Raw genomic sequence first — 14,935 nt, 5'->3', positions numbered from 1 at the left:
TAACCAGTATTTAATATGATTCAACTCTCATTATAATAATAATAGTTCGGATTTAACGTTAGTACATAATATTTACGATAATGACAGGGTAATTAATTACTCGAAACCTTTTCCTTACATTTATTTTAAATACTCCTAACCATTGACTCGGGTACCTTCCACAAGTTAAAATGGCTGAGCAACCAATAGACAGATCTCTCCGAAAGATCAGATTCATATTCCGATACTCTGGTATGAATCTCGAAGAACGGTCAAGAACTTGGCTGCAGAACTTCATTTACATGTTCAACTTCCTCTGGATTTTAACCGATATTATCGGGGCGTTTAACTGGATATTTGAAGGAGTGAACAAAGGCAGAAACTTCATCGAGCTGACCATTGTAACCCCTTGTCTTAACTTGGGAATGATGGCGGAGTTTAAAACTGGCTATGTGGTTGTTCACGAAGAGAGACTCTTTCGTCTCATCAACAATCTGAGAGAGATGGAAAAAAAACGGCTGGTTGGACCCTCCGCGAATAAAATCGTAAAGGAAGAATCCAAGTTCTTGTACGCTCTGATATTTGCGTTGATAGTAATCAATGTGGTCGTAATAATCCTATTTGTATTCGGCCCTTTGGTCGTGATCGTAGTGAAGTATTTCGTTTCGGGCAAACTGGAGCTCACTCTGCCTTTTCTTGACGTGTATCCCGTTGACTGCTACGATTTGAGGATCTGGCCGTTTGCCTACATTCATCAGATCTGGACAAGTAATATTTTTTATTCTATTAATGCTTATTAATATTTACGTCTGTTACGTTTTTCGTCTTTTTATTTCGGGAAATGATTTGTGCATGGATTGGCCCAAGGGGACGACCAGTGGGTTATCTGGGACTCTCCCCGCCAGTCTACCCACTAAAACCCAATGGTGTCCTCCGGAGCCCAATGAAACGGAGCCGCGTTGTAGTCCTAAGCTGTTGTAATTTTAATGTTGCTATAGTCTGGTCCGCGAGCACGTAGAATTTTGTCCAATGCGTAATTATATTGCTGTCGCGACTGTGCGACGGGTCCCGCAGTGAGTGTGCGAGCGCGACAGCAAATAAGGATGGGGCCATTGGACAAAATTCTACGTGCTCACAGACCGGGCTTTATCAAAAATCTTTTTTCCCAAGCGGTGATAGTGCTATCCGAGATCTTTGCGGTGGACTTCCTATTCTACATCTGCTGTACGCACATCAAGATGCAGTTTAAGGTCTTGAATCTGGAAGTCACGAAGGTAATAGCAGAGGAACGAAGTGCTAGGATTACAGAAGATGAAAATTCTAGAAAGAAGTTTAACGAGCTTGTTAAATGGCACCAGGATATTATTGGGTAAGAGGTCTTATATGATTTATTTAATTTTTATAGGGTGTCCCAAAAACGTGTTTTTTAGAATACAGATAGGTGTGACAAGACAAACAATAATACAGGACCTAAACGGTAGCAGTAAGGCGCTGGACACAGGCCTCTACCAACTGGGCGATGCGATGTGGAAATCATTGGAGGAGGCCTATGTTCAGCAGTGGACGTCCTGTGGCTGAAATGATGATGATGAAAAGTTTACTCAAAATGGGTTTCCCAAATCATTGCAATGTCTCGAATTTCGAAAAACTAGTAGGTATAGTTGTTTTTTCTGTTTGTAAGCCCACTTCTCAGTACCTTTAAGTTTTTAAGAAGTGTGTCAAGTTCATTTTGGAACATATTATATGACGCTACTGTCAGTACGACTGAATCATCTTGGATTCCTGGCTTAGTAACCTTAGTTCTATTATTTTTATTTCTGTATGTCTTTTGTAATAAATGTTTCTTTCTTTACTTCTTTTCTACTTTGTTTACAGCTCTGCTAGTATGTTAGAAGAGATTTATTCCAAGTCAAACCTGGTCAACTACCTCTCCAGCTCCCTTATCATTTGCTTAACTGGCTTCAACGTTACGGTAAGAATTAACTTCTGTATTGGTTGAAGAACTCCTCATGAGTCATTGGTACATCAGTCATCAGTCCTACTAAATATGCATGCATTCTTTGCTTAGTTTGTCATCTCGACAATCTATTTGTCAAGAATATGAACCGTTAACCCCTCGTGTTAAGCTAAATATGCTTGTGTTACGAGTGGGTTCACAATAGACAAGCGGCGGTTAGTCAGACACCGTCCTTCACAGTTCGCCAATCGTTGCTTCTACTTTATGTTTATTTACATATTTCAGGCAATAAACAACATGCAAATCGTAGTCACCTTTGCGGTAGTCTGTGTTGCTGGCATGCTGCAGATCTTCTTCGTCTGCTTCTTTGGAGATATGCTTATGGATTCCGTGAGCTTCAATTGAAACTTCTATTTCTCAATTTGTTTTTCTTTTCTTAAGCTTTAAGAATGAGTATCTAGCTACATATACCTTTTAATCTACGTTACATACATTTATTTATCTCAATGCTATCTTTAAGGTCAAAGAATTTGAATATAATTATTTTGATTTCGATTTCGCAGAGTACGGCCGTGAGCACGGCAGTGTACAACAGCAGATGGTATCTCGCGGATGCTGCCTTCGGGAAGTCTGCCCTCATCATGCAGACCAGGCAAGTGTTAAACTTGCACTAGACTTATAACATTTTAAACTTTCGCGTTCCATTTCGTTCGTTCATTTGTTTCAGCCAAAAGACGACCACTGCTGGACAAAGGCCTCCCCCAAGGATTTCCACAAAGACCGGTCCATCCAGCACCGACGCATCCAAGCACCCCCGTGATCTTCACCAGATCGTCGGTCCATGGGAGGCCTGCCCACGCCACGTCTTCCGGTTTGTGGTCGCCAGTCTAGAACTTTCCTGCCCCAGCGGCCATCAGCTCTACGAGCTATGTGCCCCGCCCACTGCCACTTGATTTTAGCGATTCTGCGTTCATTTCGACTTAAATAGAAAGACATGGGTCTTAACGCGACATTTATTAATGAGTTACATTATGTAGGTACTCACGGCTTGACGTTTCGGCTGCCATGCTGCAGCCGTGGTCACAAGCAGACTGGCGGCTCGCGGCGCCAATTAATATTTTAACTTTAAGATTTACAGTTAACGGCGTAACAGTTTAACAGTCCCCCGGGACAAACTTGACCTTCACTGGTTGGGTTTTTATTGGCGGTCAAGCTGTAAATCCTGGCTACACAGGAGTTGCAGCGGTGGGAACGAAAGGTTGGAACAGTCCCGTTTTAGACTTAATAATTCTGCTTGTTGTCTGATAGAGACCTGACCTGATAAGGGACTGCGAGTTTTTTAAAAAAATATTGGAATTAAATTGATGCAGATTTGTATCCAATAAGAAGTTCTAGTGCTTCGAAAATGTGGCACTAATCTCTTGTGAAATTTCAGAGCGCAGAAGCCGTGCACAGTAACCGCCGCTGGGTTTGCCGACGTCAATTTGAAAGCTTTTATGAAGGTAGGCAAATGAAGAAGGAGTTTATTGTACTTACTTCTAGGTATTTTTTTAACCACAGCCGAGGTACTCTAAGGAAAAGTCGCTGGCAGAAGGTGGATGCGACAAAGCAAAGATAGTTTTTATGGGGCGTCCACACTGGGTGCACATGCTCGCACGGCACGCTGGTCATCCTGCTCACCCTGCTCTTGAGTGAGCAGGATGTCGATCGAAATCCTGCTCACTCAAGAGTGCCGCGCTAATATGCCGCCCAGTGTGCCGCGCGAGCCCGTGCTCTCAGTGTGGACGCACCATAAGGTGGCGCGTATTGAAGAACGCCATGTCCAGTGGACAATACAGACCTGTCCTGAATAATTTGTATTAGCTTGATTCGGATCTGAGTTTCTTACTTATTCTTCTCAGCACTGGTCCGTATCAGTGGTAGGGTGGCACCTGTAAAAGTGCTTTTAAAACAATGATTTTTACTTTTTGAATTTTGTGAATTAGTCTAAATATCTATTACATAATATTATCAGGGTCCATAATATTAGTGTTGAAAGGTAATTTTTTGTTGCAGATTCTTAGTTCGTCGTGGTCGTACTTCGCGCTCTTGCAAACAGTTTACAAGACATCTGAGAATTAAATCATCAAATCATCACCATACTAAGGCTTAGTTGCACCATCTTAATTTAACTTTGACAAACGTCAAAAATCTGTCAAATTCCATACAAAAAGCACCGGTTATTGTTCCGCCTAAGTTCACAGTTAGTTAACTAAGAAAATAGAAATGGGACTGATGAAAAGCATTTTTCTTGAAGTGATTCTGAAAAGTAGAGTGTAGTTAACTATGGGAAAAACTACACATCAAAGAAAGAAAACAATGCACTTAAAGGATGAAGGGAAATTGGAACTAATTTATTAAAACTTATAGATATTCCACAAGCTTTTGTTTTATTTATTTCTACCATTTTAATAAACACTCAACAAAAAACCTAAACACTTTTAAAAACCCACAAAAATTCGAGCTCACTTATAATGATTAAAAACTTAAGTAAATTAGTATGTACGCTAATAACAATATGTGCTGAAACCCATAATTATGTACTGTAAACTATATTTATGAAGTTAAAAATATTTAACTTACAAATGTGTAATTATGTAAAAACTTGGTTAATATTCCGTAATACTCGTAATTATTCTAAATTGCAGATCGCGTAATTTTTGTTTCCATTATGCTTGGAATCAATTAAATATAAAAATATTATTCGAAAACTTAAGAACGGCTGCACATTTAAGTTGTACTTACCTACTGTACATTTTGCCTTTTTACATTATTTTCTTAATTGATCCAGTAAAAGTTCATGCGTTAATATTTTGTTAATCGTTCAACTATTTTTATCCAATTGTTTTATTTATTATCTATGGGATTTACGCCCGTATTCACAAACATTACAATGAGGTCTCACAGTGCGCGTTGACGCACAGGGTGTANGTACTTTGTCCTTCCAGAGGTTGTGGTTCCTATTTGCATTCCGAGACATATTTTCTAATCTCTGTGTGAGTGATTCGCTTAAAGTATAGTCCAATAGTGTGGGTTATCTGCCAGACGAAGGCGGGTATTTTTTTCTTGACAGCAAGAAAGACCGGCGCCTCTCGCGATCAATTATTTACTAGACCAAGCAGTAACTTGAATAATGTACTTGATTAACTGTTAGTATATTAAGTTATCAACGGCATTAAGTTCGCCTTGTGTACCAATTTATATGGCATTAAAGAATAAATATTATAGTTAGTTCTTCTGTTATATGGTTTACTGATGGGTCAAAAATGGGCCCTAACGTAGGCTTTGGCGTGTATGGAGAGCAGCCGAAGCTTAGGCTATCTCAAAGCCTGAGTAAATTTGCCTCTATCTTTCAGAAGTCTACGCCATTATTGAATGTGCGGAAGCTAACCTGCGAAAAATTATACCAACCACATAATTTACATTAACTCAGACAGTCAGGCCACGATGATGGCCTTAAACTCCAACTTAATCACCTCAAAATTGGTAGAAAACTGCATGAGTCGACTGAATACCCTAGGAAAACGTAACAGAGTAACGCTGAGATGGGTTCCAGGTCACGCGGGAATCGTGGACAGTGAAAATGCCGACAAACTGGCCAGAGCGGGAGCGGAGGGAACACAATATGGTCCAGAACTCTTTTGTGGTATTCCCCAAGTCTCGCTCGAATGACCCTGGAGAACATCTATTTAAACAAAGAACATCTATTTAAACAAATCCTGTAAGGCATGGTCAGACACGCTAGGATTAACTCATTCCAAAGCTCTTATAAAAGCCTATGACCGAAAATGCTCAAAGCAGATCATAGGACTGAGTAGGATCAAAATGCGCATCTTAGTTCGAGCCTTCACTGGACACAGCAGCTTAAACAAGCACTTGTCCACTATAGAACTGTCCGAATCAAGAACGTGCAGGATGTGCCAACAGGCAGATGAAACGCCACTACACATTCTCACGGACTGCGGACCTTTGATGCGCAAGCGAAGCTTACACCTGGGCAAACACATCCTAAGCCCACAAGATGTAAAACATATCGCCCCCCAAAAGATACTGCAATTCATAATGGATGCAGGACTCGGAGGCGAACTGTAAGGAAAATAGCGGCGATCACAATAGATCGGTACCGGTCGCAGTAATACTAGGACTTTATTGAACTAGAATAGCCGCTCAACTCAATAAAAAAGTAGTTCTTCTGCGTTTGAAACACAAATTAGTACAGTATAGGAGAGGAATAAATTTCAAATAGTTTATACAGTATCAGTATCGGCGCGCCGACAGCTAGTCGTCGGCGGCGGCGGCGTGAAAAAATTCGCGGCGGCGGCGGCGCGCCGGCGTGGCGCCCACCTCTAACAGGGTGACACACGAACCAATCACAGAGCTCTATTCAACGCTGTGCGTTCGATTTACTGATTCACTTATGTAAACATCGTTTGTGAATACGGGCTTTAGGTCTCCTTTAGTAAAAGGGGACTTGTAAAATAAGGAACGGAGTTACATTCCTGTAGTTAGCGAATACCGGTACATTACAAGCTGTACCGTAGAATTCCTTCGCCCTTCTCCCAACATTAAACTCGCTATAATAAAGATAACATCATTTATTCAACGTAAAACTTGACGTAATTTTGAATCGGAACGCCAACATAACATTAAATGGAATTGCTTTGGGCACTGGCAGGTAGGCGAAATTCACGCACACTCTACAAAAAAGGTACGTTTTTCTAAGAATTCTGCCTTCCCGAGGTTTTGTAAGATTCTTTTTTGTCGTCTACAAGGATAGACAACCTTTTTTCCCACATTCTTCATAATGTTCCAGATTCGAAAACGAAATTTCATTCGAATTTCAAATCTCTTTTAGGAAAAAAAAAACTGTTTTATTTTCTTAGAACCGGTTATTGTTAAGGACCCTTCGGATTTTCGATTACATATGAGTTAATGTGAAAGTAGATAGGTAATGATAAAGAAGTGGTACAAGGTGGACCGACGACCTAATAAAGGTAGCAGGAAGGCGCTGGATGCAGGCCGATACCAATCGTGCGATGTGGAAGTCATTGGCGGAGGCCTATGTTCAGCAGTGGACGTCCTGTAGCTGAAATGATGATGATGAGGTAATGATAGTAATCTTTTTTCTAAAAAAAAAAGATGATAGGATTCCTAATCACAATAATCGTCTTTGTCAACTTTTGCTCTTTTGGAGTTTTCTCTGACAATGACCTCTGTTAAGTATTGAGTTCTTAACAATGAATGGTAGGTACTTTCTTTAAAACGCTAGTTACCATAGAAACTTGATAGAAATGAACAAGAGCTTGTTTTTAGTATTGGATCTCAATTTATGGGTCTTTGTAGGGGCCCACAAAATACGAATAATTCCGCTTAAAAATTGTAACAGGTGAACTCAAGTCACCGTAGAAAATTCTAACGCTCCTGTAGCCAGTAAAAAGTTATGCTTAGGGATCGCGAACCGGTTTCGCTCATACATATGCATGTGAAATGATACGGAATTAACCGTAAACTAGTGATGTGGCTGCTTGAAACGTTTGTGATAGTACCCAAGCAACTGCACTCAGGAGGGTTTGATGAGTGCTGCTGACAGCGCCACTCTTGTGGCGGAGTTTTGGGCTGACTCTGTGTAGGTTTGTTGTCGACACGAAAAGAAGAAGATGGAGTTTGTAGATAGACCACTGATTGACTTAGGTTATTTACTTAGCAGAGCACAACCCCAGTCTAATACCCAAAGCAAATAGAAAATTTGACCTACACTCGCCACCCTGGCCAGACGGGTTGAGGAGTCCCGATGTTCGCTTATTTTGTCCCTTAATCGCTTCTTACGACATCCACGAGCATAGAGCGAAGTTGAGGACCCCTCCCACTCTTTCCGTTACTGTTGATATCATGGAGAACCAGCAAAGTAGAAGTCCTTAGCTAAAAAACACATGGAGATGAATGTTCCTATTCACTCAGCTAAAATCCATACGCAGACAGATGAATGTAAGTACCTAGGTATGAGGAGGTGTACCAGCACAAGTTTAGACATCACTGGTCTCTTCCACACAGTATAATAATAAGCGAACAGGATAGTGTAATCAGGTATTAGATGGAAACTGCATCATTTTTTCATGCAAATTACCAAGTTCCAACTGGTTTTGATGGCCCTTACGACAAGTAATGCCAGTCATCATAGAAGATGGTCATTTCGGACTATAGGTTCTATGAAAATGTGCCTATCTACTGCCATTTAGGTACTTACGATCCATAGTGCCATAAGTGTACAGCTTCATTTAACTTCGCGCTCGGAGCTAGCAGCGGTTGGCGGTTGCGGGTTCGAAACTTTGAAATCATGGTACAATTTTAAATATTTGCGAGATGAACATTACTTTTTTTATTGGTATTATTGATTCCTCAGGGAGTTTTAACTACGCCGATACCGTCATAGGCGAATGTATCTATGGTTACACTAAAAAGGTCATTCAGCGGGTGCAGAATTCCTGCGCCCGATTCTGTTTCAACATCCCGCGTAGAGCCCATATCTCGCCTTTCCTCAATCAAGGAAACCTTCTTAATATGAAATCAAGACGTGCATTCCATTACGCGTGTTTACTATTTGGGGTTGTGCGTACTAAAAGTCCACCATATCTATATGAAAAGCTTTTACTTTNTTTTAAATACCTTCGCGAAGTAAACCTTCTGTACGAAGTACTTATTATTATTCTGTGGTTTAATTGATATTTTCACAAGATACGAGAGGTATTCAGTATAATAAACACTAAAATATAATTTCAGAAGGCGAGCTACCACCAGCAGAATCCACTGGGGTAGGCGGCAAAGCAGTGGTGGTCTCCATATCAGTAGCAGCCGCGTATATGCTGCTAGTCCTGGCGCTGATGTTCTACTGCAGAAGGAGACGGCTGCAGAGGCGACAGAGAGGTCAGATGAGTGTTATGACGTCACTGCTTGTAGGTGTCTCCATATCAGTAGCAGCCGCGTATATGCTGCTAGTCCTGGCGCTGATGTTCTACTGCAGAAGGAGACGGCTGCAGAGGCGACAGAGAGGTCAGATGAGTGTTATGACGTCACTGCTGTATGTAGGTGTCTCCATATCGGTGGCGGTCGCGTATACAGGGTGGAAACGATAAGTGATCTCACTCGATTATTTCTAAACTATACGAGGTATCGCAAAACTGGTTGGTTACTGATTCTAAAAGTGCTTCACGAGCTCTTTCAAACGGTACCAATAACAGGTTACAGAATAAATTGGAACTATCTGAAAATTCAATGTTTCCAGCTTCGCTGAAATAACAAACAGCGTTCCATACATAGAGATATAGAGAGATGCCAACTAATGCGCTGAGTTCGAAACTCAGTGTCGCATTAGAAATTGGCACGCACAAAGTAATCAAAATATGTGCTCATTATCCACTGCGGTATCAGTACTCAACGTTCGAATAATCTTTAGTGCTACGCAAGCAATGTAAACTGTTTACATTATGACGTCGCTGCTGTCATCATTGCTGTTACGAGCAATGTGTTCTGTTTTTGGGCATATTGCTGCGACACAGGCCCCGCCCCCTTGTCACATCTCCCTTTAGTTTCTGTGATCTGTGGTCCCATACTAACGTGACATCACGATTAGCTCATTCCATACTTGATGTGGGGGTTGAACCGGCTGCCTTTGGCAAACCACCTGACTAAGCGGCTAGTATACTAAATTAAAGTGACAATAAAAACATATCCAATTCTTCTCAGGCGAAAAAGAAGAATTAGAGATGGCAGAAGGCAGAGAGAAGTTGGTGGAAGAAGAAGAAGACAAACAGAAGATTGGCAACGGCGCTCCCGTGCAGAACGGCCGGCTGCTGCCCCACGATAGGGATAGCGGTAAGTTATATTCAAATTCAAATAATTATAAGTTTACTATTTTATCATCATCATCATTATTAGCATATCAGCCACAGACGTCCACTGCAGAACATAGGCCTCCCCCAATGATTTCCTCATCGCCCAGTTGATAAAACCCAGTCGCCGAGCAGATAAAATTTCGTACTATGACCCCAAGCCACCTTATAGGCTCGCCAGTAATTATAATGCTGTCGCGACTGTGCGACGGGCGGCCGCAGTGAGTGTGCGAGCGCGACAGCAATATAATTACGCGCGAGCGATAAGGATGGGTAAATGGGTAGCTTGGGGTCATTGGACGAAATTCTATCTGCTCGGCGACCAGATTTTAGCAGCCGCCCGCGACTTCTTACGCGTGGATCCCGCTTTACTCAGGGGTTGAATTTTGCATAATCCCGTCTTAGTGAACACTTACGTTCTAAAAGGAACCCCCATTCAAAATTTGAGACTCCTAGCACTTGCTTCATCCACAAAAACGCGTGTTTCGGCACCAAATTTATGTTGCTTATGACATAAATTAAATATAAAATGTATGAATTATTGAATTACTGAATAATGTATTGAAATATGGATGTTAAATGTATGAATAAAACGACGAATGTACTTTTCTCCGATAGAAAGACTTTAGACTCCATAGATCTTTTAATTTAAGGTGTCAAATGGTGTTAATAAACATCAAAAACTCAATAAATGAATAAATAAATTTACTTTTAAATTTTTATTTAGAGAAGAAAATAATTTCTTTCCTATGAACCTCATATCTTATTTGTTAAAGGTGCGGACAACTCAGAAGTGTCGGGGGTGTCCCGCGCTTCGAAGAAATCGGGACAGTACGACCATCTCACTGTCCCGAGGGGCTTGCTGACCGAACTAGTGACGCTTGGTAAGTGACATCTTTAAATTCATAAAATTATTTTCAAAATGTCTGAATAAGTAATATTTTAAAAAGCGAGCTCAAATGCCGGTCACAAACACATTATGAAGTTATTGGCAAATATTTGTACAAAATATTTATGTTCTGTTCTGTTGCTCTGTTGCTATACGTTGTACTCATCAAAGGAACTTTAGTCCATTATGTGCCTTAACGTAGCTAAAACTGTAACAAAAATGTTTGCGAAACATATATGGGAAGTCGTATTTTTAACTGACTTAAGCTTTTAAAGGTGGATTTATATTTGTCTGACATGTGTCGTGACGCATCAGAACACAATCGGTTTTATAGTTATACATTTTGTGTGGCAATGTCAGAAGCCATCACGACACGACACAACACAAGTTTAAAGCTTAGTTGCACCATACTCAATACTCAATAGTTTATTTTGCATGACCACATTAGCATTCACATTACTTTAACTTTAACAAACGTCAAAAATCTGTCAAACTCTGTACAAAAAAAATACCGGTTACCGTTATAGTTACGGTCAAAGTTAAGTGGTGCAACTCAGCCTAAAAATATATATATAACAGATTCTGTTCAGATGCGTCACGACAAAACACATCAGACAAATATAAATCCACCTTATTATTGTTGTCATGGCGACTTTTTCTTTAATTTATATCTTATTGTAAATCATAGGTCGTGGAGAATTCGGCGAGGTGTCACTAGCGAAGATAGATGTGAACCAAGTGCGGAAGCTCCGCAAGAAAGAGGTGGAAAACGCGGAGCCGATCATGACTCATGTTTTGGTTAAGGCTTTGACAGCTAAGGACGAGGTAAGAAGACCCATAGGATAGTTTCCTAAAAAAAAGTTTTTAATCCGTCAATTATATTATTAAAAAATATTGGACACGTATATTTTTATTTGACAATCTAACAAGTAATTATGAAGTTATGGTGCGTTGAAGTTTCGCGTGACGTCACACCGTGCTACACTTAACCATCCCTTGACGTCACGGGCCTCTTCTTTTGCACTTTGGCGCGCTTTCTCTCTGTCAATATTTATTCGTTTGAAAAGTGAAATAGAAAAATATGTGTCGAGTATTTTTTGATAAGTTAACTGACGAATTAATTCAAATTTTGCTTTATTACCCAGAAAACACCCCTATTCTATTAATGCTATAGATGGATTTTTTACTTTTTCACGCAGTTGATTGATGGTTGTATTTTGCCTTAGGTCCAACTGGCCGAGTTTCGGCGGCAACTGGACTTATTCGGCCGAATCCGCCACGAGAACATAGTCCGGCTCATCGGCCTATGTAACGATGCCGAACCACACTATATGCTGCTAGAACACACTGAGTGGGTGAGTTGTGTTTATTATTTATGCTGGAACTTACTTAAGTGAGTGAGTTGTGTTTATAACTAGTTAGGGACGCACTGAGTGTGTTTGAGGTGCGTTTGTATCTAGTCAAGACCACGCTTGACTAGGCGAGTTGTAATTTTATAGTTAGTTTATTAAGACACATTGAGATGATGAGTTGTGTTTACAACTAGTCTAGGAGTGGGTGAGATGTGTTTATAAGTGGTCTAGGAGCGGGTGAGATGTGTTTATAACTAGTCTGAAAATGCTGGGTGAGTTGTGTTTATAACTAAAGCCCGGTCTGTGAGCACGTAGAATTTTGTCCAATGACCCCAAGCTACCCATCCTTATCGCTCGCGCGTAATTATATTGCTGTCGCGACTGTGCGACGGGCGCCCGTAGTGAGTGTGCGAGCGCGACAGCAACATAATTACGCGCGAACGATAAGGATGCGTAGCTTGGGGTCATTGGACAAAATTCTACGTGCTCACAGACCAGACTATAGTCTGAAAAGTTCTGGGTGGGTGAGTTTTGTTTACAACTAGTCTAGGTGTTAGAGTTGTGTTTACTACTGGGCTTATATTATTACATCATGCAACCTCTGCAGTTGCTTTGCACTTTGTCTATGATTAAATAGTATTTCGACCGGAATACTTCCAAAACTGGAATGCAATACTTATTTATACTTTTTCCTTCCCCAGGGCGACCTAAAGAACTTCCTAATCGCCACCCGGACCCCAGAAGAGTCCGAAGAGTATTTATCCCGAGCGGGCACCGCGCACCCGCGGCCCGTGGTCTCTCGGGCCGCGCCGCCGCTGTCCGCGCAGCATCGGGCGTTGCTTGCTGCTCATTTGGCAGCCGCCGCCAGCCGCTTGGCTGGGAAACGACTTACGCACAGGTGAGGCACCAAGATGGTGACGTCATCATCATCACCATAGTGACTGCTCAAACTTGACTGGATGGATTTCGTTGCTTTACCAGGAAAGGGCTTACTCACAGGTCAGTCATCATCATCATCATCATCCTATGATGAGTATGATAATCACTATGAACTGCTCAATCATCACTGCTTGAGTCTCATTACCTAGACGGGATTCGACTCACTCAAGGTGAGGCACTAATATGGTGACGTCATCATCATCGCCATAGGGAGGGACTGCTCACTCACAGGTTATGCATCATCATCATCATCATGGACTACTCACTCAACCTTCAGTCAGTCACCAGCTGGAAAGAGCTCACTCACAGGTCAGTCTCTAAGATGATGATGATGACGTCATCATCACCATCATAGAGACTGCTCATTCTTCACTGCTTGGGTTTCATTGCCTATATGGGCGATTGCAACATTGTTTAGTCATCATCATCACTATCATCATCAATATCATCACCATTATCAAAGGAGTAAGTATTCAACCTGTGAAAGTTGGTTGGGAAACGGAATACACAGTCTTAACATTATCATCACCCCTTCATCATCATCATCATCAGTCATCACCTTCATCATAACAGCAACTCTACATGCCTGGATGTGAAATGGCTCACACCAAAGTCAGTTGAGGTCATTACCATCATTGTCACCATCATCATCACCACCCTACTCCTACTAAAGACCATCACCACCATGATCACGAGTCCGAGGAGTACCTCTCTCGAGCGGGCACCGCGCACCCGCGGCCCGTGGTCTCTCGGGCCGCGCCGCCGCTGTCCGCGCAGCATCGGGCGTTGCTTGCTGCTCATTTGGCAGCCGCCGCCAGCCGCTTGGCTGGGAAACGTCTCACTCACAGGTCAGTCTTCCCCATCATCATCATAGGGACTGCTCAACCTTGACTGGATTGGTTTGATTACCTTAACGAGACATGATTTATAGCTGAGGCGTCTTCATCATCAACAAGATAGTGTCTAGTTGGGTTAAAGGTGGCTGCGAAGCGACTCACTCAGGTCATTTATCATCATCATCATCACCATTGTCATCATCAATGACTCAACCTGTCTGGATCGGAATAGGCTCACGCACAGGTGAACAGGATCATCATTGTCATCACCACTATCATCATCATCACCATTATCAAAGGAGTACCTAAGTATCTATGAAAATTGGTTGGGAAACAGAATACACAGCTTTATCATCATCATCACCACCTTCATCATCATCAGTCATCACCATTATGATTAGAACAACTAAACATGTCTGGGTAAGAAATGGCTCACACTAAAGCTAGTTTAGATCATCATCATTATTGTCACCATCATCATCACCACCCTACTCCTACTAGAGACCATCAGTCATCATCATGAGTCCGAAGAGTATCTATCCCGGGCGGGCACCGCGCACCCGCGGCCCGTGGTCTCTCGGGCCGCGCCGCCGCTGTCCGCGCAGCATCGGGCGTTGCTTGCTGCTCATTTGGCAGCCGCCGCCAGCCGCTTGGCTGGGAAACGTCTTACGCACAGGTGAAGCACCAAGATAATGAAGATGATGACGTCATCATCTTCATCACCACCACAATAGGGAGACAATTCAACCTTGACTGGATGGATTTCATTGCTTTATCAGGAAAAGGCTTACACACAGGTCAGTGCTCATCATAGATACTACTTCAGTGGTACTACTTTTCTAACTAGAGGGGTTTCATTGCCTGGCTGGGAAACGACTTACTCACAGGTGAGGCACCAAGATGATGACGTCATCATCATCACCATAGGGACTGCTCAAACTTAAACTTGACTGGATGGATTATATTGCTTGACCAGGAAGGGGCTTACTCACAGGTGAAGCTTCATCATCATCATCATTATAGACTACTCAACCTTCAGCCGGAAAGAGCACACTCAC

General features: G+C 41.9%; 2 protein-coding genes across 2 annotated transcripts; both read left to right on the top strand.

Annotated features, from left to right (window-relative positions):
* Window positions 1-170: 170 nt before the first annotated feature.
* LOC114357611 (putative odorant receptor 92a) lies at window positions 171-4,356 on the top strand. The gene is made up of 7 exons (XM_028311315.1): window positions 171-747; window positions 1,150-1,348; window positions 1,855-1,951; window positions 2,222-2,326; window positions 2,500-2,588; window positions 3,372-3,438; window positions 3,992-4,356. The coding sequence occupies exons 1-7, from the start codon at window positions 171-173 to the stop codon at window positions 4,055-4,057; spliced, it is 1,200 nt and encodes a 399-aa protein (XP_028167116.1). The 3' UTR covers window positions 4,058-4,356.
* Window positions 4,357-8,156: 3,800 nt separating this feature from the next.
* Window positions 8,157-14,557, top strand: LOC114357605 (ALK tyrosine kinase receptor-like). Its single transcript, XM_028311307.1, has 9 exons — window positions 8,157-8,211; window positions 8,753-9,022; window positions 9,716-9,844; window positions 10,638-10,745; window positions 11,439-11,575; window positions 11,977-12,105; window positions 12,804-13,000; window positions 13,615-13,889; window positions 14,379-14,557. Exons 1-9 carry the CDS (start codon window positions 8,157-8,159, stop codon window positions 14,555-14,557), a joined length of 1,479 nt encoding a protein of 492 aa, XP_028167108.1.
* The last annotated feature ends 378 nt before the right edge of the window (window positions 14,558-14,935 follow it).

This window comes from Ostrinia furnacalis, unplaced genomic scaffold (assembly GCF_004193835.3).
Source record: "Ostrinia furnacalis isolate ACB-3 unplaced genomic scaffold, ASM419383v2 OfSCF3271, whole genome shotgun sequence".
Taxonomy (NCBI): Eukaryota; Metazoa; Arthropoda; class Insecta; order Lepidoptera; family Crambidae; genus Ostrinia; species Ostrinia furnacalis.
Note: the sequence above shows the minus strand (reverse complement) of the source record. Positions and strands in the feature narration are given on the sequence as shown.

Coding starts and splice junctions, on each gene's coding strand:
- LOC114357611 (XM_028311315.1), top strand. CDS start 171: ATGGCTGAGCAACCAATAGACAGATCTCTCCGAAAGATCAGATTCATA. Junction 1,952..2,221: donor TAACTGGCTTCAACGTTACG/GTAAGAATTAAC, acceptor TACATATTTCAG/GCAATAAACAACATGCAAAT. Junction 3,439..3,991: donor ATTTGAAAGCTTTTATGAAG/GTAGGCAAATGA, acceptor TTTTTGTTGCAG/ATTCTTAGTTCGTCGTGGTC.
- LOC114357605 (XM_028311307.1), top strand. CDS start 8,157: ATGGTCATTTCGGACTATAGGTTCTATGAAAATGTGCCTATCTACTGC. Junction 10,746..11,438: donor GACCGAACTAGTGACGCTTG/GTAAGTGACATC, acceptor TGTAAATCATAG/GTCGTGGAGAATTCGGCGAG. Junction 13,890..14,378: donor GGGAAACGTCTCACTCACAG/GTCAGTCTTCCC, acceptor TACTCCTACTAG/AGACCATCAGTCATCATCAT.